Genomic DNA, 22,516 nt, shown 5'->3' with positions numbered 1-22,516 from the left:
ATCATTACTGATGAAACTGCAGCAGGTTTTACTCCTTCCATCCTCTACAGTCTATCAACACCAACCCTACTCCAGGCCTTAGCGCTCTCAAAAATGCCCACGTGCCACCTGTGAGGGCACACCATACATACCCTTAGTTTTGTGTTATAAAAACACTCCCTGACTGCCGTCAATGCAACTCTGATGTTGTTTCAGATACTCTGAATTGAAAAAACCCACACAATGCAATACATTTTATTGCTATGAAGACTCTTTGAAAAGACCAGAGCAGATACAGGACCAAGTGCTATGTAGTTTTGGCTGGTGGAGAGATTTCAAACACATGTGAATGAGAACCAGTCTGTGTCACTTAACCTTTGGGCCAGGTATCTGTCCTTAGAGCTCTTTTATTTGCATGAATGGAATTTGAGGCATCATTTTATAATTTAAAACACTTTCAAAAGTGACAAGTAGTAAACTCCTGAATTCTAGGAGGCCTAGTGAAACAGCTAATTTTGGGTGACGGTGGATACCTAAGGTGATGGTGGATACCTAACAGCTGGAGAGAAGCAGATCCCTTTATAGTATTTCAAGTTGGTCCTGAAAATTTATACACCAGTATTTTTTTTTCTTTGTCTTGGCTTACTCTGGTAAGATCAAATTTCTACAGAAAACTCAGTGATGATTTGGGGAATGTATCTCCTTACCGTTTTTTTACAGTGTTTATGTGTAAATTAAAATCAGTTAATAAAGTATATTGAAATACTGATTCATTACACTAAGTTCATACTGTGATAATTGTATTTCAGTAGTTAAAATAGTAAAATATATAAATGAAGGCCTAAACACAAAATTTGGATGTCATAATTTCCCAGCCAGCAAATGCTTATATCTGTGCTGTTTCAGAAACGGAGAGCAGTGTTTGAGCATCTTTGTATAAGGCAGAAAACTCCAACAACTACAGAAAAAAAAGTCATAATAAAATAATGTATTGCAGCTGCATAATGACCTGCATTAAAAGAAAGCATCAGTTTCCATTCTTTTAAAAATACATTATTACATAATGATGATGATGATAATAATAATGATTGTGATAATAATGTTGTTTTTCTAAATGCTATGCATCCCTCAACAAAAAGTGTGAAACCATGATTTGATAAAAACAAACATCTGGCTTCCAGCATCACTACACAAGGCCATGGATGCCTTGATAAAAATAAGACTCAAAAGGCTGTACTGAAGCTGAGCATTAATGGTCAGATGCACTCTGCATTTCTAATGGCTCATTATTCATAATAACCTCAGGCCCACAGCAAGTTTTAAAAGAAGTGACATGGCTTGGGTAGGTCGAACACTGGAAGGCAAGCACAGTGGTATTGTGACTCAGGAAGACACAATATGTCCCCTTTCATGATATAGTCCTTCAGAAATCTTCATATGAGCACACTGAGAAAGGACCTTCCCTCTGATTAGGCTGATTGTTCTACATGACTGAGCAGGGAAGAACAATTTCACACCAGTCAGCATAAATTACAACTGCCTCTAAATTACACTTGGCAGGCCAGAGTGGTTGTTCAAGCAGTGGAGGCTGACTGAAATGTGGCATGGCTTCATATTTTGATGACTTTCTGATATGCAAGGGTTTCTTTTAGCAAGAGGTTCCTCTCAGGAAATAGATTTTTTTTTTTGTCTGCTCTGTAACAAAAGAGTAGCTCAAAATAACCAGGAGAGAGCTATCTGATTTATATTTGCATCGGGTAACTCCAATAGATGGCCTTATGGTAAGGTGAAAGCAACACTGGTTTATAACTGAGTCAAAGGGTGTTGCTGGAGCTTTCAAAGAGTCCTGACGCAGCCCACACCCCACTGACACCGCCTTGGCAGGATGTGGTTGCCCACCAGCTCGCCTATATTCTTTGGAAAATCCCTGCCACTTTTTTTTTTTTTTTAAATGACTTGCAAACAAACTGCATGCTTAACACATGTTGGCCAAATTTCATGGGCTGTATCAAATTTTAAACTGAACTCTGATTTCCTTAAATCAAGTCACAGTTCAGCATTATAAAATAGCTTGAATTTTGGTTTTATTAGAAAAAATCTTGGAAATGTATTCATTACACACTGGAAATTTCTAACTAGACCATTTAAGATTTTAAAGTGGTATTTACATATGTACTTGCTCTTACTAGAAATATTTTGCCTATTTCTTTCCATAAAAAAAGGTAACCACCTGAGAACTGAGTCCTAAATACAGACTCTATTGAAATTAAAGGGTACATGATGATTACAGAAATTTTTAAAAAACTGACACTCTGCTGGAGTTACATTTTATGAAGAAAAATGTTTTCTAATATTAGTGGGTTCCAGTCCCAAAGAATACTGTTATGTGTAAAATACCTCTGAAATTTAAGATGCCAGACACAACAGTTGTAAATACTACACTTCTCTCTGCATGATATGTATCTGAAGCTATTTAAATGTCAGTTCCTGTTGCTTCTAGTTCTGAAAAAAATCCTTTCTGTAATCTACAAAGTAAATTTGCATTTAAATTTATGAGCTTTCTACCAGTAAGATAAGACATTTAGGAAAACTAAGAAAATGTCAGGTAAAACAAATTGGAAATGTAACAAAATGCACCAGCATTTATAAAGATTTCTTATTTTTAACTTAAACAATACAGTGTTTGTTGAACTTCTACCATAAGGTCATGTTGGTGCTGTTACCGATAAGCGAAGAACACTAACATAAATAAATGTTCTTGCTGATAAGTGAACCACAGGCAACCCTTCCTGATACTAGTGAAGTTTTTTTTTAAAACTTTGTCTCAATTCTCATCTCCAAATAAGGCAGTCAGAGAATCTCCAGCTCTGGATGTTAACAGAGGCTTTTGCAATATGTAGAGTTTTGTTTGGGGTTTTCAGAATGTTTTTTTTCCCCCTGCTTTGCAAACATACGCAGCTCTCAGTACAGCCTGTGCAGGACACCGTGCAGAGCGGAAGCTCGCGGCGTTACTGCTCTGGAGGAAGTACCAGTTTCTTTCCTCACAAGCAGTCTGAAAAACCTACATTTGTAAGCCTGCAGAGCAGCAAGTCTGCACCCCTGTGTCCCTTATCGAAAGTGCTGCATCTGCCTTTCCCATATGGTGAAACAGCAGATATGCGCCCAGCTGCCTGTGAGGCCGCCCAGCAAAGTGAAGCTCTTGGCTCCGGGCCCTGCTGCTGAGCAAATGCCGAGGGCAATGCCCGAGGAGCTCAGGCCCCCCCAGCAGTGGTCCCACAGCACACAGCCACCTCCAGCAAGGGGCATGGTTGGCACCACTTCCATGTCTGTTAGCCCTGGAATGACAAACTGCCACTTGTTGAAGTCTGAGCATTACTGGCTCCACCAGCTGTTTATTAACAGGGTTTTACGAGGCTGTGCTTTGTTAGCCAGTGTCGGTATGCTGCAGAAACAGACTTTGAGATAAGCTGCTCTTTGCAGCTGAGTGTCCTGAAGCCAGCACAGCTCCCTGAGGGAGAAGGGGCACCTAGCAAAGACATGAAACAGCAGCCCCTGTGTAAGCACTGAGCCTCAGCCCCCAGAATACCTGTCTGGTTGGAGCTACAAGTTCATCTTACACTTTTGTACACCTTTGCAAGAAATCTTATTCTCTTTATGTTGTGCAAGGTCTTCATAAACCCATGGCCACGATGTTCCACCAGCTGTTTCACAGGCTATCCTACATTTATATGTGGTCTTGATCCATAAAGTAAAGGTGACAACTACACAAACGTTGATGTCAAAATGTAAAAGATTCCTGCTTCAATTTGCCCTGCTTACCTAAGAGATGGGGTGCAAGAACTGGAATAAAGGAAAAAACACATTTCACCCTATAATTTCAGCAAAAGAGTTGATTGAGAAAGGTTGTAGAGACCTATGGAATTATTTTGGAAAAAAAATTAAAAGGTGAGTGCTTTCACTATAGCTGCATCTCAAAGATTACACCATAATGTTACTTTTGCTTTTGTTTAACCAATTTTACTCAAAAGGAAATAGGGGATTTTCTGTGGAGCACTGAACGTCATCTGCTAATGGGTCAAAGCAAGCATATCGCAGAGGAGCCATAAAAGCTGCCCCAAAGAGTTCAGTACAGCTGTGAAACACGTCACCCACTTGTACATTTTGAGACTTCTGTAATCAAATACTACTACCCAAAGCATAACGCAGCTACACTGACACTCTTTGATTCAGTGCTGTACTTTGCCTCTGTCACCTCATCAGGATGATGGGAAAATGTACAGCCAAAAATCTCTTACTGCCCATACTACTGCTGTGGATATTGTTTGATGTGAACGAAGATGAAAGCCGCGTTTCTGTTTGATTAATTTAAGTCAGTTTATATCTCATGCAGATTAGCTCAGAGACAGGTCCATACCTTTTATTTCATATATAATTCAACATGGGGAAATAATTCTTTTACTGGATGCAAGTTTCAAATGAAGTGCAAAATGTTTAGTAGCAGTTTTTTCCAGATTTTAGAGTAATAATGTGGCAGTCAAACATTTGGCATTATTTAGTTTTCTTTTAGTTTCTTTCCTCTGTGAAGCAAAAGAAAGAGGAAAGAGAGTGAGGGGAAGACGAGAAGAAGGAGCAAAAAAAGGTAACGAAAACACAGGACATTTTGGTAAAGAAAGGTAAACTCAGAAAGCAGTGGAACTTACAATTGCCAGAAACCAAGCCAAGGCTTGCTCGTTCATGTTGACATTTGGACAGATTGTCCCGGCAATTTTTTGAAAGGGAACACTACATCAGTGGGAATTGCTGCTAGAAATTTGACCCTATCACCCTTACTCACATGTCAAAATTCGTTATGAGTAGCACCATATTCATTAATGGAGGTACTCACAGAGTAACTAGTAACAATAGAAAACAGTGGGGAAAATCCAGTCCAGCATGAACAAAGAATGAAGATGTGCCAAGATGCTGTTTTGAAACAGCAAAGAACAGGATCTTCAGAAGATTCAGTCTGAGTCAGTGTGTGCAGCAACAGTCTTGTCAATAAACCAGACCCATTGCATAATAAAACAAAAAACAATTTCCTTATTTTTCTCTACTGCTGCTGTTAATGTAGAGCTAAACAGTTGGGAAATGGGGAAAAATAAAATGCCTAAGCAATGCTTTTCCATAATGAGAACCCAAAATGTCATCTGCTGTTGTTTTAGAACATGGCCCACTGTGTTTCAGTCTTCTCAGTATATCATTCTCTGGAAATTTCTCTGAATAATTTTATACCTACTTTTTTTCTTTTTCTTTTTTTTTTTTTTTTCCCTCCAGTGAAAGTAAATACTAAGGAAGCACCAATTATCAAAGGAGAAGCAGCAAGGACCTAGCAGAAGCACTGCATTAATACAGTTTACGCTTCCAAGGCACTGGAAGCTCTGGAGTCCCCAGGCAGAATGTCCTAGAAGTCCCAGAAGACTTGTAGCCTTCAGCATTTGACCAGGAAAATAAGCTGGTAGAAACCTGCTTGAAATCTCTTAGAGCAGGGTTCTTGCTAACACTGCATTTTTAAAATTATTTAAGGAGTTATGTGTCGGATTTCAGTTAATTATCTTGCTCCTGTTTACATCTAAGGATTCTTCTTCATGTGTATCAGCCATTATCAATGGCTTTGAAACAATGATCTATTATTATGGTTCTTTTTTTGTTTTTTACTATTTAATATTTGTCACAGTTTCTCACATGCAAGAAACTGTTTCCCTTGTACTAGCTTTCGGGGCAGACACTCTTAATTAGCCTACTTTTTCTATCCATTCTTTAAACCGAGGATTTTAATATAAATCTAGGTGAAAAAAGAGATGTTTCCATGTGCAAACTGTCAAACATAAATGAGGCTCATGTTCACAGTCCTGCCCTTTGGCATGAAGAATAACAAAATGTCATGCAAAAGTTTTTTTCCTGCTTTAAAACAGTATTTAGTATGTACACTTTTTTTTTAATCTGCATGTTTCATTGTAACATAATAAATGCCCAGGATAAGCACGCACTACAACCACTTCTATTGCAGCCTCTATATTAAACATACTGGTTCTGTATAAGCCATACCAATAATTAAATTTAATACTACTAATACAAATCAATCTGCTAAAGCTGCGTTTCTTTTTCCCAGATGTACCTTAGCACAGTTTAGTGAGATAAACTTTTAATTACTGGTGCTGTTACATAGTGCAGACAAGAGGTTGTCTTCCAAAGCACAGCAGACTGCACTAAATACAGTCAATGTGCATGTACACAACTAAAATGTAAGCATAAAACCAACCTATTGCAGAACAGTCCTGTGGTGAAGTTATAAAAAAATAATATTTTTTTTTCTACTCTCTTTAGGAAGATCAAATACAAGAGGTTAGATGTATATACTTATTATAAACAGCATGTCGGTGTTAATGAAGTAGTCGGAGCCAGTTGCTGGTATTGATCTCACTATTGCTTATTTTAGCATTTCCTGCTACATTCTAGCATATCAGATGAAGGCTTTTCTAAACTGTTGGAAAACAGATAAACCAAGAACAAGTTTTTTTAGCAGCAGTAGGCGGTATTCTGCTAATTAAAGACCATAAAGTAGGAGGGACTATCTTGCTAATTTCTCACACAACCTGAAAGGAAATATACAGCTTTTAAAAGCTGTCAGAGGCAGGGATGCAAGCCTTCATCCTGCAGCTGTTCTCTGTTACTCTTGCCACAGTACTACACAGGCTTCAGAGAAGTCTCTGGAGTTTTGCTTGAGCACAAAAATCCCCTCATCTGAAGGTGTTTGAAGGATCAGGCCCCAAGGTCATTTGTGGGTGCAGCTTTCACCTGCTACAACTTATCCTTGCAACCCTTTAAAACTACCTTGATCTGTCAGAACTTAACAGTGGTTGGGAATTTTACCTTAATAACAAATATTTTTCTCTACTCACTTTTCAAAATTCCAACACTCAAATCAGCCAGAATTTATCTTTCTTTATATTAATGCTTTAAAAGCACAACACAGTGATTATGTTTGTTTCTGACGTGCTAACATTCACTTAACATTAACAGTAAATATTTGCCAAGATATAAAAAGCACTCAACCCCCTGCCCCCACCCCCAGCTATTTTCCTCCACTGAAAACATATGTTGGTAATGAGGGATAAATAAAAGGTAATTAAAGCCATCACATTTAGCAGTAAGATATTTTTAAATAATCCTCGGCAGTGGGTAGCATATTAGGCAGCTTCACTGGAAATGATGGAGTTTAGAAAATAAAGCACAAGTACAGCATAAAAAAAGGCCAAACTTTTTACTCTCTTAACTGTTGCTATAGTCCAGGGAAGTACCACAATTTGCCCAGTGTGTATATATAGATATTTTTGTATATATGTATATATGTATATATACATGGGAATGTCTATATTGTGGCACAGTGTAGACATAACCTAAGTAGCTCTGGTTCACCAGAAACATCTCTCCTACAGTAGCACAGAGCTCAGCATGGGCTAATTTACCCTGCTGAGAAGGGTAAAACAGTGAATGATGAGAAATCAGCCAATGAAAAATGCAGGCTTTTTCCCTCCCCACTGCTTCGTCTAAGTGGTTCGCGCAGCATTTGGCCTCACATCCAGATGTCCAAGCATAATTCTGTGCTGAGCTCTAGCAACAGTGGTTTGCAAAAGCTTCAAAATCCTAGGTGATTTGCCAGTGAACTGAGGAGAAAGGAGGTGGTAAAACTGGGATAACAGGAAGCATAAGCTGCAGGGAGAGGACCATGCGGGAAGACCCTTCCAAGTCCACACAGAATATGAAGCAAAGGTCAGACATTGGGGATGGGAATTCCACATCCATTCGTCATGCAAACCTCTTCCTCTTAGCATGTCTGACAGTTCAATTAAAATCCCTGAATGCTTTTTCTGGCTATTCTTAGCTATTCCTGCCTGTAAAAGTCTTGTGTTTCAAGTATGTTGTTCTAAGATTCAGGACTAAATTCAGTGCTTTTGAAGTAATAGGGCAAGGGGCACATAAGAGATTTCATCCAAATACTTGGACAGAAATTAGCTAGCTCAAGCTAAAAAATTCTTGTTACTGGTAGTGGCACAAGTCCTTGGGTTTAAGAAAGCAACGGTCCATTTTAGGGAACAGCTAGCAAGCCAGGGATCAGTGCCCAGAACATGTGCCCTCAGTGAAACAGTCATCCAACTTGGTGAGACCCAAAGCAGTGTCCAGTATTTTGTCTGGCTGGGTTAAGTGCCAGTGCACCAGCCTGGCAGGTGTTCAGTTACAAGAGAAAGCATGACTCCATACATAACAAATAATTAAGGTTTACAGGGTTCTCCTGGTAAGTGCAGCCAGTAAATAATTAGAAGTTGCGGAGGCTGTAGCCCTTGAAATAAAACTTAAATAAAAGTAGTGTCTGGAAAGGTGCTTCAGGAAGATTTTGTTTACAACAGCATCAAAACAAATGAACCTTGCAGAAGTACTTAGACAACACATCATGAATTACTGTCTTATGTTTTTGCTCAGGTTGAGCTCTGTGCCTAGATTGTCCCCATCCTCCCACCTATCCCTATGAGTTAAAACTTCTTTATTTAAGAAATCTTTGGTGGGCCTTATCATTCAAACTTCCAGTCCTGGCAAGACTTTAAAGTAAACATTTCTCATCATGCGCAACTTTTATGCACTTTGTGTAACACCAAAGATACAAGTAGGGCATAATAATTTACAGGTTTGTGCTTCTTTCAAGCCTTCCACTTCTTCACAACACTCACAAGTGATGTGAACCCTGCTAGCCTGCCAGCATTTGTGCTTCACTACATGAGAGTATCTTTGGAAGTGTACACTATCTCTATTTTTGTGCATTGTATAGTTCTGAGCATACAGGTGTTAAACAAACCAATAGTTAAGACTTAGTATGTCAGAGCATGAGTTATCTCCATGCTTCTATTTTATCACTAGCTTGGGTTACAACCCAGCAGGGCATGACTCACTCAAGGAAACTGAGCATTCAGACAGCAACTGCACTGCTTGTTTTGTCTGAAATCCAGGTCTGACTCCCTCTCATGAGGATACACAAAGTGCCCTTGACCTATTGGTATGCACCTGCTACTGGAACGCATTTTCTGTGAGGTTTCTTTTCCAAATAATGTCGGCCAGGGCTGCTAGACATTAATTTGTGCCCCGTGCCATGCCCATGTGTAAGAGCTTGATTCAGAGAAACTGCAGTATGAGTAACAGGAAGACTTGTAACTCTCAGTCACAGAAAAAAATTCATCATTTCCAGCTTTCTGTAGCCTTGTGTTCTCCTGTCCTCTGGATATGGCTGCACAGACACAGCTCCAGTGACTTTGCTGGAAAAACCTCTGCCTTGGACTAGACTGCAGAGGAAATAGAAGTGTTTGTTTTTTTGTAGAAAGGAATTTTGCTGGACAACCTTTTTTCATCATTTCTCATAGATATCATCATGGCAGATGATACAATATGAAGAAGATATATTTGTGAGAACATTTAGCTTAGCCTTTTTCTGCTGTGAGATGTTATCATATCACTATCATTGAAACTGAATACCCAGATACTGCTATAATTGTAAAGTATTGTAATTGTACAAGTGGTTCTTCTGTGCTCAATTTGTTTGCCACAGGGGATTTTAAAGAGGAAAATTAACGAATCAGGTGGGACCTCCTGAGAGGGGAGATCATTCTTCCTGTGGGCAAGTAAATGATCCTGCTAAAAAAGAAAAACTTCTAGAAACTGAAGGGATTGGTGGAGGGAAAAGAACTCTTAAAAGTGTGAGGAGCAGACAGCCATGTCTCAGAAATTGCCAAAAAAATCTGTTCTGGAAAGCAGAGGAAACTACACAGTTTGTTTCAACTAAAAAAAGTAGCTTAAAGCCTGACAAAGGCCATGCTTGAAAACCAGCTTGATCAGCTTTTGCAAGGACACAGTGGGCAGGGAGATATTTGTTTATAAACTTTTAAATTTGTATTCTGTCATGTCTAATCACTTCCAGTTTTCTCCTTTTCAAAGGTTACTTGTTTTAGTTTATACTCTAATAAAAACATCCCTTTGGCCTTCTTAGGGGAGTTCTCTTTCAAGAAGAAGGTCTAGTGAGTCCCAAAGCTTAAAGCTAAGAGTACTTCTCAAGTTTATAAAAATCATACTTTAATGCTATTGTAGGTAAGAATTTTCAAAGCACCCAAGTGCGTTAAAAGTCCAAGCTCCTCTGAGCTGTGAGTCTGGCCAATTTTAGAGTAGCATGGTATTTTTATATCATCTATTATAGGTCGGGACAATCTTTTGGGTACAAGTCCACTGAATGTAGCATAATTAACCTTTAAACTCATGTTTGTGAACAAAAACTGATGCTTGTAATTAAATAATTCTGACCTCTGATCTCAGAAACAGATGAGTTTAGGCAAAACCCTGCAAATGGGTGGGGACTTCAAAGAGTATTGAAATTTTTGCTTTTATGCAAGTGTGGACAATTACATTTTCAGGGTTATAGGAGAAATTAGAAAGCTACTTTATTGTCAAGGAGTCCCATTTTAGAAGTTCTTTTGCTCGCTGCTTTGTTTTGTAAGTGTAAGAGAGTTATAAAGTATCATGAACCCAAACCCAGGTTTCTCCATAAAAGATGATTGAATTGTTGCTAGTCTCAAGTCATTCACTAGTCCAAGGTTTTATATCTACCTGCATTGGTTTCCAGAACTGTTTGCAGTCTGTAAATCCCCTGTGATGCAATCCCTTTAAAGATACACAGTAGACATATATTGCTGACATTTTTCTTCAAAGTAACCACCAATGAGACAGGGATGAAACTGGTGGGAGCTAGATTTTATGCAATTCTTCACGTTCCTCTCTTCACCTCTTCATTGCACTTTACATCTCTCTTAGCCAGTATCTGCAGTTTCAATTTGCCTTCATATGTTTTCCACCCTACCAGGTGAACTGTGTCTTTGTACTTTAATAGACGTATTAGAAATATACTACTTAGTTTAAACATATTACTAAGATTAAACTCACTTTGAGAACATTAGCTAAAAGATTTTCAGAAAGGAGGCCATGAGCGGCTAGCCATATATACCAGGACAGCAGCAAATGTTGAACTGTCTGAAGTTTGGGAAGGACAGTGACCTTCAGAATTTGATTTTAAGCTGAACTCTTGTCTTGCTGTGAACTCATCTGTTCATAAGTTTTTCTTATTCAACAAGAAAAATTCTTCTCAAAAGGAGAAGAAGGGTGTTAAAGTGTGCAAGGGCATTAATAATTCCTGTAAAGAAGAACAAATTATGCGTTTGGTTTATAATCCTTTGAGACAATCAGATGGGAGATAAAAAAAAACAAAACAAAACAAAAAAAAACCACCACAACAAACCCAAAACAAATGGAAGAGAAAGGTTATCCTGAGCTCTCTACTTATGTCACAACACAAAGTCATGATGACATTCAATGTAACAAGAAATGACAAAAGGAAATAATTTTTTAAACAAGTGTGTACCTAAATGGTAGAATTTATGTCCTTAGAAGACATTTTAGACAGAGATTTTTTAAACATAGACTGCAGAAAATTCAAACAGGGGTAGGAAAATTGTCTGTATGACATAAAAATTCAGAAATATAGAAGGATAATGTACTTTTTTATAGAGTGATTTTAAACCACCTAGTTCAGAGCTTAATTCAAATTTCAGTTATTAGCCAGCTGAAAGGAGCTTACACCTGGCTCTTATCACTAAAAACCACTAATGCCTCAGCTATCATAGTAACTCTTAAGCAAGGATATCATAGAATCATAGAATCGTTAAGTCCAACCGTTAACCTATCACTGCCAAGTCCATCACTATACCATGTCCTCGAGCACCACATCTATCCATTCTTTAAATACCTCCAGGGATGGAGACTCAACCACTTCCCTGGGCAGCCTGTTCCAATGCTTGACCACCCTTTCGGTGAAGAAGTTTTTCCTAATATCCAACCTAAACCTACCCTGGCGCAGCTTGAGGCCCTTTCCTCTCATCCTATCACTCATTACTAGGGAGAAGAGACCAACCCCCACTTCACTACAACCTCCTTTCAGGTAGTTGTACAGAGCAATAAGGTCTCCCCTCAGCCTCCTCTTCTCCAGACTAAACAACCCCAGCTCCCTCAGCCTCTCCTCGTAAGACTTGTTCTCTAGACCCTTCACCAACTTCGTTGCCCTCCTCTGGACACGCTCCAGCACCTCGATGTCCTTCTTGCACTAAGGGGCCCAAAACTGAACACAGTACTCAAGGTGCAGCCTCACCAGTGCCAAGTACAGGGGCACTATCACCTCCCTGGTCCTGCTGGCCACACTGTTCTTGATACAGGCCAGGATGCCATTGGCCCTCTTGGCCACCTGAGCACACTGCTGGCTCATGTTCAGGCGGTTGTCAACCAACACCCCCAGGTCCTTTTCCGCCAGGCAGCTCTCCAGCCACTCCTCCCCAAGCCTGTAGGATTGCATGGGGTTGTTGTGACCCAAGTGCAGGACCCGGCACTGAGCCTTGTTGAACCTCATACAATTAGACCCGGCCCATCGATCCAGCCTGTCCAGATCCCTCTACAGGGCCTTCCTACCCTCCAGCAGATCGACACTTCCACCCAACTTGGTGTCATCTGCAAACTTACTGAGGGTGCACTCAATCCCCTCATCCAGATCATCAATGAAGACGTTGAACAGGACCGGTCCCAGCACTGAGCCCTGGGGAACACCACTCGTGACCGGCCGCCAACTGGATTTGACTCCATTCACCACCACTCTCTGGGCTCGGCTGTCCAGCCAGTTTTTAACCCAGCGCAGAGTGCACTTATCCAAGTTGTGAGCATCCAGCTTCTCCAGGAGAATGCTGTGGGAGCCAGTGTCAAAGGCCGTGCTAAAGTCCAGGCAGACAACATCCACAGCCTTCCCCTCATCCACTAAGCGGGTCACCTTGTCATAGAAGGAGACCAGGTTAGTGAAACAGGACCTCCCTTTCATAAACCCATGCTGGCTGGGCCGGATCCCTCAGTTGTCCCGCACTTGCTGCATAATGGCACTCAAGATGATCTGCTCCATGACCTTTCCTGGCACTGAGGTCAGGCTGACAGGCCTGTAGTTCACCGGATCCTCCTTCCAACCCTTCTTGTAGAGGGGCGTCACGTTTGCTAGCTTCCAGTCATCTGGGACCTCCCCAGTTGACCAGGACTGCTGATAAATAATGGAGAGTGGCTTGGCCAGCTTCTCTGCCAGCTCCCTCAGTATCCTTGGGTGGATCCCATCTGGCCCCATGGACTACCATAACACAAAAAGGAAAAAACAGGATAGATGGCAAATGCCTATCCAAGCCCCTTCCACAAGTCAGCTGCACAGAGAATGCCCTCACTTTGAAGTTTCATGATGTGACTGAGCCCATGGTTATTACACACAAAAATTAAGCAGAGGTACAGTTATAGATGCCTGCATCTGAAATAACTTGTTATCCTTTTTTAAAAGAAGACATAAGAACTAATGCATATTTTTAAGAGGAGATCAAATCTTATTACTTTCCTTAGTAAAGGTATTGTATCCAATATTCATAGAACCTCCACATTTTTCTTTACAGATATCCAGATAGACTGCCTTTCCACCATTCAAACCCATCCGAGGCAAATACCCATCTCACTACTTTTTTCATTCAAGTTATGCTGATATGCCTTTCATTGCCAACTTTTCAAGTCCTATTCAAACAGCCTTTCACCTCTTCAGATGAGCAACGGGGAAATTAGCAAAGGGTGGAGTAAAAGAGCCCTTTCTTGGCACTTAGCTCTTTCACACATCATTGAGGGACGATCTGAAAAAAAAATTATGCTACTTGGTGGCATTGATACAGACAAATTTACCAGTACCATAAAAAAAATCATATAATGCCAAAGAGTGCACTGTTTACACCATACATAAACTCTGCTAATTACGAAAATAATCACCAATATGTATACTACTGTTATCACCATAACAGCCTGTTAGTTTTCTATTGTGACATGTTATAGGAGTTATTGTACAAAATATATGTATTTGTGTGTAGAATTTGTCATGTCTGAAGGAAGACCCTGTCATAATACTTCTTTTGAAGCACAAAATCCAACCCAGCTGAAATAATTTTTTGTTCAGTACAAGAATAAAATGAAGCTCTTTCAGCATAGCCATCCTGTTGGCTATTAATTGTGTCCATGGCATTCTGGTTAGGAACAAAACAGTTGGTCAGACACCACAGTAATGCAAAAATGAGTTGCCGGAAAGAGTGATCCCTTAGGAGAGAGCTAAGTCAACAGGTTTCACTGCTTTTGTTACTTTCACCAGTCTTCCAGCTCTCACATGAAATGAGCTCCTTAGCAGCACACCATTGTTCTCAAACTATTTCTGAGGATGATTCTGAAGTTAGTATGTAATGACTTTGACTCTGGAAATCTCCTTGTTACTTTTTCCACTACTACATCCTGGTTTGAAGAAAACAAACCAAGTGATGTAGTTCAATCTGTCCTCTTTCCTACATTCTGGCTTTGGAAGTCCTGTTTGTATAATTACAAGCAACTGTTAAAGTGCTCTTCAAATTAGGAATTAGCATCGATGCTATTTATGAAAATCCTTGCAGATATCTCCTTACAGTGTTCACATTGACTGAGCTGGAATAAGCTGCACACTCACTAAGCTTGGGATGATTTCTGGCATTTGCCCACTTTAAAAAAATGCTGGAAAAGTTTTATATTTAATTTGGGAAAATGAGTTGGACTGAGTAATTTTCCTCTACTTAATAATTTTATCTGCACTTAGGGATTTTTCCTTGTTTTTGAAAGAATGAGACATGGACATCAAATGAAAACAACTGTGAAACTGTGGTTCACTGCATAATGATACTATCAGCCCACTGTCTGATTGTAATCAGAAGACTTGATTATGCTACACACTTTTCTTGTGTTTACTACGCACAGAGAAGCATTTTACCATGAAGAAGAACACAATACTCTTGTTCACCATGTTCTGCAAAGAAATATCTATGTGTATGGGATTCTATAGAGCTGTGCAGCACTCCCTGATGTAGTGTGAATATCGGAAATGGGCTGCTTTTGTGCACCTCAGATACTCTTCTGAGTTGAGAGCCTGTGTCTATTAATGTGGGACTGAACCTTGACTAACATGTGTAGGCAGCTTGTAGTACCCAGTGTACCTCATTTAGATCTAAATCAGGTATCCCTGCTTATTGTGCACTGTACACATATACACATATATATGTATATACAAGTAATATTTATAAGTGTACATATATATGTATATGCATATACTCAAAACACACAGATATTGAATTCCAGTATCAACTTCTCACAGTAATTCCCTTTGTATGACAAAAAAACACTGTACTGAACTTTGTTCAGTTATAATGGAATGATGCACACTGTATCTTCCTCTTTTATTAAAGACAGATAGATATTCTCCCGTTTTGGGTCTACTCTGCAAGTACCCTCATAAGAAGTTTTCATAAAAAGAATTTGTACATTCTTCTAGTATTTTAAAAAGAAGTTGTGTGTTTACTGTTTCCTGCACATGAAGCATGTAATTATGACACAAAGTGAATAAGCATAACAGCCTCATATCCTAGAGTAACAATTAGCATAGATTAGCTTTGCCAGAAAAGGGGCCAGAGTAAAAGAGGTAGGGAAGGAGAACAAAAATATTTATCATCTATGTATCTTTCCACTTAAATGTCTCGAGTTCTATGAAGATGTATTTTTTTAATTAGGACAGTTTTCTGAGGTTATGTATAGCTTTGAAAGGGTTGTGTTAATTATTGGCATTACAGCAGTGGGAACAGTTTGGAATATAACATATTCAATATTCCAAGAGAAACACTTCAGGAAATATATTTGACATGTTAATGTAGTAACATTGTTTAGCAGAGAATATATTTAATAATCTAAGAGATGGGGGTTTAAGGCTTGGTTTGGCATTTTGTTTTTTTAAACACAGAAACAAAATGGAAGAAAAACATGCTCTTCTCACTTTTGCAGCAGCATCCATTTCTCTCCTTTATCCTGAAAGTCTCAGAAAAGAATAAATAATTTACCCATAAAGCAGACATGCTTGAGCTGGCTCTGCCTATGCTCAGGCCAGGATGGAACTGTGGAGAAACTGGAGCAAAGTCCAATTGCACAGAAAGTGCTGCATTGCATATGGGTGACATACTTGCTTCATCTCCACCAAATGAGGAATCCCCCTGCCCCTTACTGCAGCTGGCTGTATGTATATCCCCTTCTCTACGTGCAGGCAAATTAAATGTAAAACAATATAGAAAGTACAATAGCTAGCTCATGCTTTTTTAAAGGAAAACTTACAGATCACTGTAGACAAGGCCATAAATCTGTGCTGTGCTGTGATGATAGATTCCTCTCAGGATAATTAAAAGCAGGATCACAACAAAAGCTGGAAGCCCCCAACTCAAAAGGAAGTAAAACAGATAGCGCTGCTCTGTGTGTTCATCATTCATCACCAGGACGTACCAGAAATTAACAGCCTGAAGAATAATGCAGAATATTAATCAGTAGACTTGGTGGATAATTAGCTATCCCAAAAACCAAATCACTCTGAAAGTCATAATACAGCATATTTCTGTCCCAGCATATGTGTATATATAAACATTTTTCAACATAAATATTTTGTTCTTATTTTCGTCTCCTAAGTAATCAAAAGAGACTGATTATAAAAGAAGTATGCTTATTTATATAACTGTTTAGATTTGGAATTAGGCTATCAGACAGGAAGGGACACCCTGTTTAGTGGAAAAAACTATTTTTGCAGTGCAAAAATAGCTTTGTGGTGCAAAAGTAGCTTTCTTCTTGGATTTCCACACCATCACAGAAAAGACTGACATATAATATTACTAAATCTGATCTGTATTGAATCTTTTTACACTGTTGCTCAGCTCTGTGCATCTTCTTGTAGGAAATGCACTAACCTCCTTAACAGTTCTGACTGTGATCCAGTTCTGGGCTCACCAGTACAACAAAGACACAGAGCAAATCCAGCAAACGGCCATGAAGATGATTAATAGACCGCAGCATCTCCCCTATGAGGAGAGGCTGAAAGCTGGGACTGTTCAGTCTGGAGAAGAGGAGGCTCAGGGGGATCTTATCCATGTGTATAAATACCTGATGGGAGGGAGTAATGAAGAGGGAGCCAGACTCTCATCAGCGGTGCCCAATGGCAATGGGCACAAATTAATATACATGAAATACCATCTGAACACAAGAAAACATTTTTTGTTTTTACTGTGGAGGTGGCCGAACACTGGGCTGTCCAGAGAGGCTGTGGAGTCTCTATCCTTAGAGATAATCAAAACCTAACTAAACATGATCCTGGGCAACCTGCCTTAGCTGACCCTGCTTGAGCCAGGGTGTTGGACTAGACAGTCTCAAGATGCCCCTGCAACTTCAATGGTTCTATGATTCTGTGTAATATTTGTATAAGAGTTTGAGAAAAAAATGCAAATAAGTGAAGGTAAATTCACATGCATCTCTACAACAATCCATGTCTTCTTATGATCAACTCATCATCAAATGACATAACTAAGAATTTAAAAACATATGTGAATCAAAATGAAGAAGTAGAATAGTTGAAATCTCTTGAAAGAACTTGTAGTATGAGTAAGGAAACACGTCAAGTAAAACAAAATACTTAGAGGTTTGCTTGGATCTTTGTATTTTCTTTAAGAGGTTAATAGTAGAAACACTTTCCTATGTGTTCATTATTGCTTATGCACATCTGCACGTTACTACTTTCTCGTAAACACCTAAACTAACCATAATAAAAATACATTTTGCAAAATTTTCCTTCACTTCCTCCACTTCAAACACATTATACCAGCTACAGCTCTGCATGTTATATAATTATTTCTGACCTTTTATATGGGGTGAATGAGGGATTAATTTTGTCTTTTTCTGTCTAGAGGGCATCTAATTCAAACCTGTGCCTCTAGCCTGTCTTGACAGTCAATGGAGAGAGGACAGACATCTTCAGGCACTCATTGATCCTTACCCAATCATACTCATCTCTCTCCATTGTCTACACAGGGATTTGATACAGTATACTGATTCATATGCTTAATTTGCAACTGTCTATTATTAGAATAGGTAAAATCCATATACACTAACAAGACAATTGCAAAGTGATTATTTGTGTTTGAGAAATTTTGCAGATTCCCCTCAGCCAAGGGTTTGTCTACCAGTTTGTTCAGGCAGACTGAATTTTCACAGTCAAGTACTTAATTAGCGGTTTGTGGATTCCTTGTGTGAGTCTCATCAGTTAATTATCATTACAGTTGTTTTTCTGTGATTTATATAGCATGAATATACAATACTTTCTATCATGAATCATAAAGCACATTGCATATGGTAACAACTTGTTTTCAGAAAAATTATTATCTTAGTAAGCATTTTAAATGCTCCCTTAGAGAACGACATTTTATAAATGTCCAGTGTATGTAATTATATTAATTATATAGTAATTATTACGGCTTTTTTTATTTTCATTTGGTGGTTGGTGCTATGTGAACAAAGGCAAAGATTGTTTTCCTTAAAAGAACACAGGAAAATCCTACCATATAATTGTAACTGTCCTGTGTAGGTTGAAAAAACTCAGAAAAACTATTAATTATATTGTTGGGTATTCACAGGAAGAAAACATTAAACAAATGGAAATGGTATTTGGAAAAAAAATCCACAGTTTGTGGAAAGATTTGGTTGTTCTCTTATAATGTCCCTTTCTTTCTTAACTTTTACCTGGGATTGAAAACCCATTCAAGATTCTGTTTGTCACCTTATGCCAATAAACATTCTTCAAATTGTAGTTGAATCTTGCCCTTGTAGTTCTGACTAGGCTGTGCTTCATTGCAAGCATTTCCAGACAGCAAAATCCTTGAACTGATTTATGCCATTATGCTCAGGGATTGTTGGTTCTACTAATTCTGACAATCTGGTCAACATTGTTCTCAGTCATCCAGCTGAGATTGCTTTCGAAGAAATCATACTTCATGTCCTTGCTCTGTGTTTGTTTAGCCATATTTACCTATCTCACCTCATTTATCACAGAAGAACACTTTAACACCAGTGCTGCTGCAAAGATATAAGGGGATTTGGATAGTTCACCATTTCCTGTGCAGTGACATTTCTATCTCGATAATTGTAAGTTCTTGTCTTCAACCCCTTTTGATGTTCCAAAACTTAATCAATGAAATACAAACAGTGCAGCTAATTTTAGCAAATCCTTTCCTGTTGCCATGCTGCAATAATAACCAGTTCTACAGAAGAATAAAATGCACAGTTCATTTCCCAGCGACTCAGGTGGAAGAACAAATGTACAAGTTGTGATTGTTCTGATGTAGAATGCAAAACAATTATGAATTCAAATAACACTCTAATGAGAAAATGCGAACTTCAGTGAAGCTTTTTTCTTTACAATGAAGCAATTAATTGAAATTACCTTCCTGAAACTGGGGTGCTTTTTAAAAATTCTTTATTTATTTTTCATTTATCTTTGGTGATAATCTGTGGATATCTCATAAACATTAGCTGCAAAATACTTTAAATAAAGTCTTTCCCAACTCAGTTGGAAAATGTCTATTTCCCATCTTCTTTCTTTTTAGGAATGGCCACAGCTTTCATTTTCAGAATGATTGTATGCTTTCATTTAATTCCTTTTTCAAAGCTGTTAAACAGTCCATAAATCATTCTTAAAAATAAGCATTAAACTTATTGTAAGGTAAGTACTTGTCTTACAAATCTGCAATAAATTTATAGAAAATTTAAGGTGCCATTAAATCCACAAAGGAGGAAGAGTCAGGTATGGGTGACAGCAAGCTCACGACATTCACTCTGGTTTGCTTATTGAACTTCCACTTTTGTTGTTGATTTACTCCACCATAGCAATGGCTCAAAAAAAGTACAGAGAGTCCACCTTTTCCCATAATTTTACTCTATGTCAGAATTGGCAATTGAGAACTACACAATTTTAATTTTTTCCTCAAAAGAAAGCTTTTAACTTGTTTTTGTAACTTTTTTTTTTTTTTGGTAACAAGTTATAAAATGCTAAAAAAAGAAAATTATTTATCCTGATAAATGGTTGTCATACTACAGATTTGTCATGGGAAGAACAACAGAATACAGAAAGGCATCCTTAGTGTGTGTTCTTACGATAAAAGCGCAGACTGCATTTGAAAATACAGGCTTATGCGGTAGCAATGTACACTTGTATGAAGGAATATTTGTCAGGATGAAGACTTCTGGATTTCCGACATTAGTATAAAGCAAATATTTCAGGGTACTGCAGGCAAGAAAGCCTCATCCTTAAAAAATTGGGTAATGATGTTATCAACATTCTTCAATTTACAAAAATCTCCCTATAAAAGCCAAGAAACAAGACAATGCAATACAAAGGGACAGAAACAATCGGACAAGCAAGGATGACTTGATGTGGCCTTTGTTATGACTCTGAAAATAGACCAGGTGATCTCTGAGGTCCTTTCCATTCCTGTATTTCGGTCAATATGTGGGTAGTAGCTACATGTGTAGTACAAATACTGGTATCAAATGTAAGCCTACAAATACAAGAAGCTAAAAATGGAAAAAGAATTAGAATACGAAACTATAGATTTCATCATTGGAAACACTATTAAAATATGATAAAATCCTAAGTATTACATTTAGCAATATGCAGAAGATGGAAAGATTGGGACAAAAAGGTAAAGAAATTGTCCTAGAGTCTAGAAAGTTAAGATCTTTGATCTGGACTACAGAATTGAATCTGTACACATCCAACTGTACTGTTAAATCTGTGTTTTCCTATAGACTTTTGTTGCCTGGAAATGTTGCTGCACCACCTTTTGATCACTTAAAATCATCTGGATTTTCTGGATGTTTCAGTTCCACATATCTGCACATATCTGCACACTGCTTTCACTTCATTATCACATTCACCCTACTTCTGTATGCAGTGATCAAGATTGACACTAGCAGATTTGTATAAAATGAGTTAGTGATCAAGCATATGCACTATGCTATACAGCCTCACAGGGCAGAGTGACTGCATGAGTGGCACAGAATCTGTTCGCATATTTTTGCTGTTTCCCAGACAGAAGTATTTAAGTCCCATTTAAGTATAAATACATTATTAATTCTGCCTTCCAATTCAAGTCATGTGTATTAAGTGTACCATGCTGAGAAATACGAACGTTCATTTCCCAGGCATTTAAATCTGCCATTTAGACAGCAGAAGCATCTAGACTTCCCAAATCAGTCTGGTTTTCCCTGGGATCCACAAGCTTTGCTAATATTTTCATCGGGATGAATTCAAGCATGGAGATGTCCCCAGCACTCCTTTAGTGCCTTGGTATTGCTTCCTCACTCTGCAATAAGAAATATAAATTCAGGATCTATTCTCAGTCAAGGGGAGTAAATGGTAGCTGAGGGCTGGGTTGATCTATGTTTCAGATAATTTCTTTCCTTTTGGGTCTTTCAAACTTCAGGAATTATTCACAGTTGAAGACCTGCACCTACAAAAAGGGGCAATCTCCTTCACTCTGAGTTTTACTCCTGGCAGCTCTTATCAGCTCATCACTCACCAGGTTACAAAGGATTCCCTCTTAAGCACCTTTGACCCCTCAGATTTGCATGAAGAGTTTTCATGACTAACACAAGCCTGAGGCTCCACTAAATGCAATGGGACATGCAAGTTCTTAGGACCTGGCCAAAGTCTGCTCCAACAAAAGTAACAATGGATTTCAACTACAGCCATAAAAATGACCAACTGTTAACAGCCATACAATTTTTTGTCATTATAAGTGACTAATCCTTGGAAGAGCAAGCATTGGAAATGGGAATCCTGTTGCAACTTAATGTAATACAACACGTGTAGGATGGGAAGATGAAACACTATCAAACACTGAGCAGTCAAATGCTTAAAAGCATTACTTTGTCTGTCCAAAATAATAAATGTTCAAGAGATCTGAAGCGACTTAGGAATCAGTGAGCAGCTGTGAAGAATAATATTATTTATGGCTCACAAAATAATTTAGGTTAGTCAACCTAAGTAAAAGTCATAAGACAAGCTAGGTGAAGGAGAAGTACAGCAGAAAATAACATCCGCTGGAGAGAATATTTAATCTTGCGAACTGTATAAATTCAGGGAAAACAACAAGAATAAAAAGAGTATTAGTATCGCTACAGACAGAGCAGTTTAGATCTCTCTGCTCCATTTTTACGAGCAGCTGCAGCAGCAGTGTACATGACAGACCATCTACTTGTAGCTTGCTAAGACCAACAAGCATAGTAGAGCTGTTAGAGAGGCTGCTAGGTTTCTCAATGAAAGTGAGCCTGACATAATCCCAGCAAAGAGCCAGATACCACATGAATGTCACTCGGAGAGAAAGCTGTATTTAGATATAGCCTAATTTGCAATTCTTCGTTTGGTCTAACAAACTGCATATTGGAGGATTTGTATTGTAATTTATGGAGCTGCATATATAAAGCT

At 38.6% G+C, this 22,516-nt stretch overlaps 1 protein-coding gene across 1 annotated transcript in view; it reads right to left on the bottom strand.

Annotated features, from left to right (window-relative positions):
- The window catches only part of ADGRV1 (adhesion G protein-coupled receptor V1), a gene marked incomplete at both ends in the record, with an annotated part of 282,764 nt that overhangs the window by 64,895 nt on the left and 195,353 nt on the right, over positions 1–22,516 (bottom strand). Inside the window, one exon of the mRNA XM_082336231.1 lies at positions 16,330–16,508. Within this exon, the coding sequence (XP_082192357.1) occupies positions 16,330–16,508 (179 nt within the window). The remainder of the gene's footprint in view (positions 1–16,329; positions 16,509–22,516) is intronic.

The sequence above is a fragment of the Platalea leucorodia genome, assembly GCF_965183815.1.
Source record: "Platalea leucorodia genome assembly, chromosome: Z".
In the NCBI taxonomy this organism is placed as follows: Eukaryota; Metazoa; Chordata; class Aves; order Pelecaniformes; family Threskiornithidae; genus Platalea; species Platalea leucorodia.
Note: the sequence above shows the minus strand (reverse complement) of the source record. Positions and strands in the feature narration are given on the sequence as shown.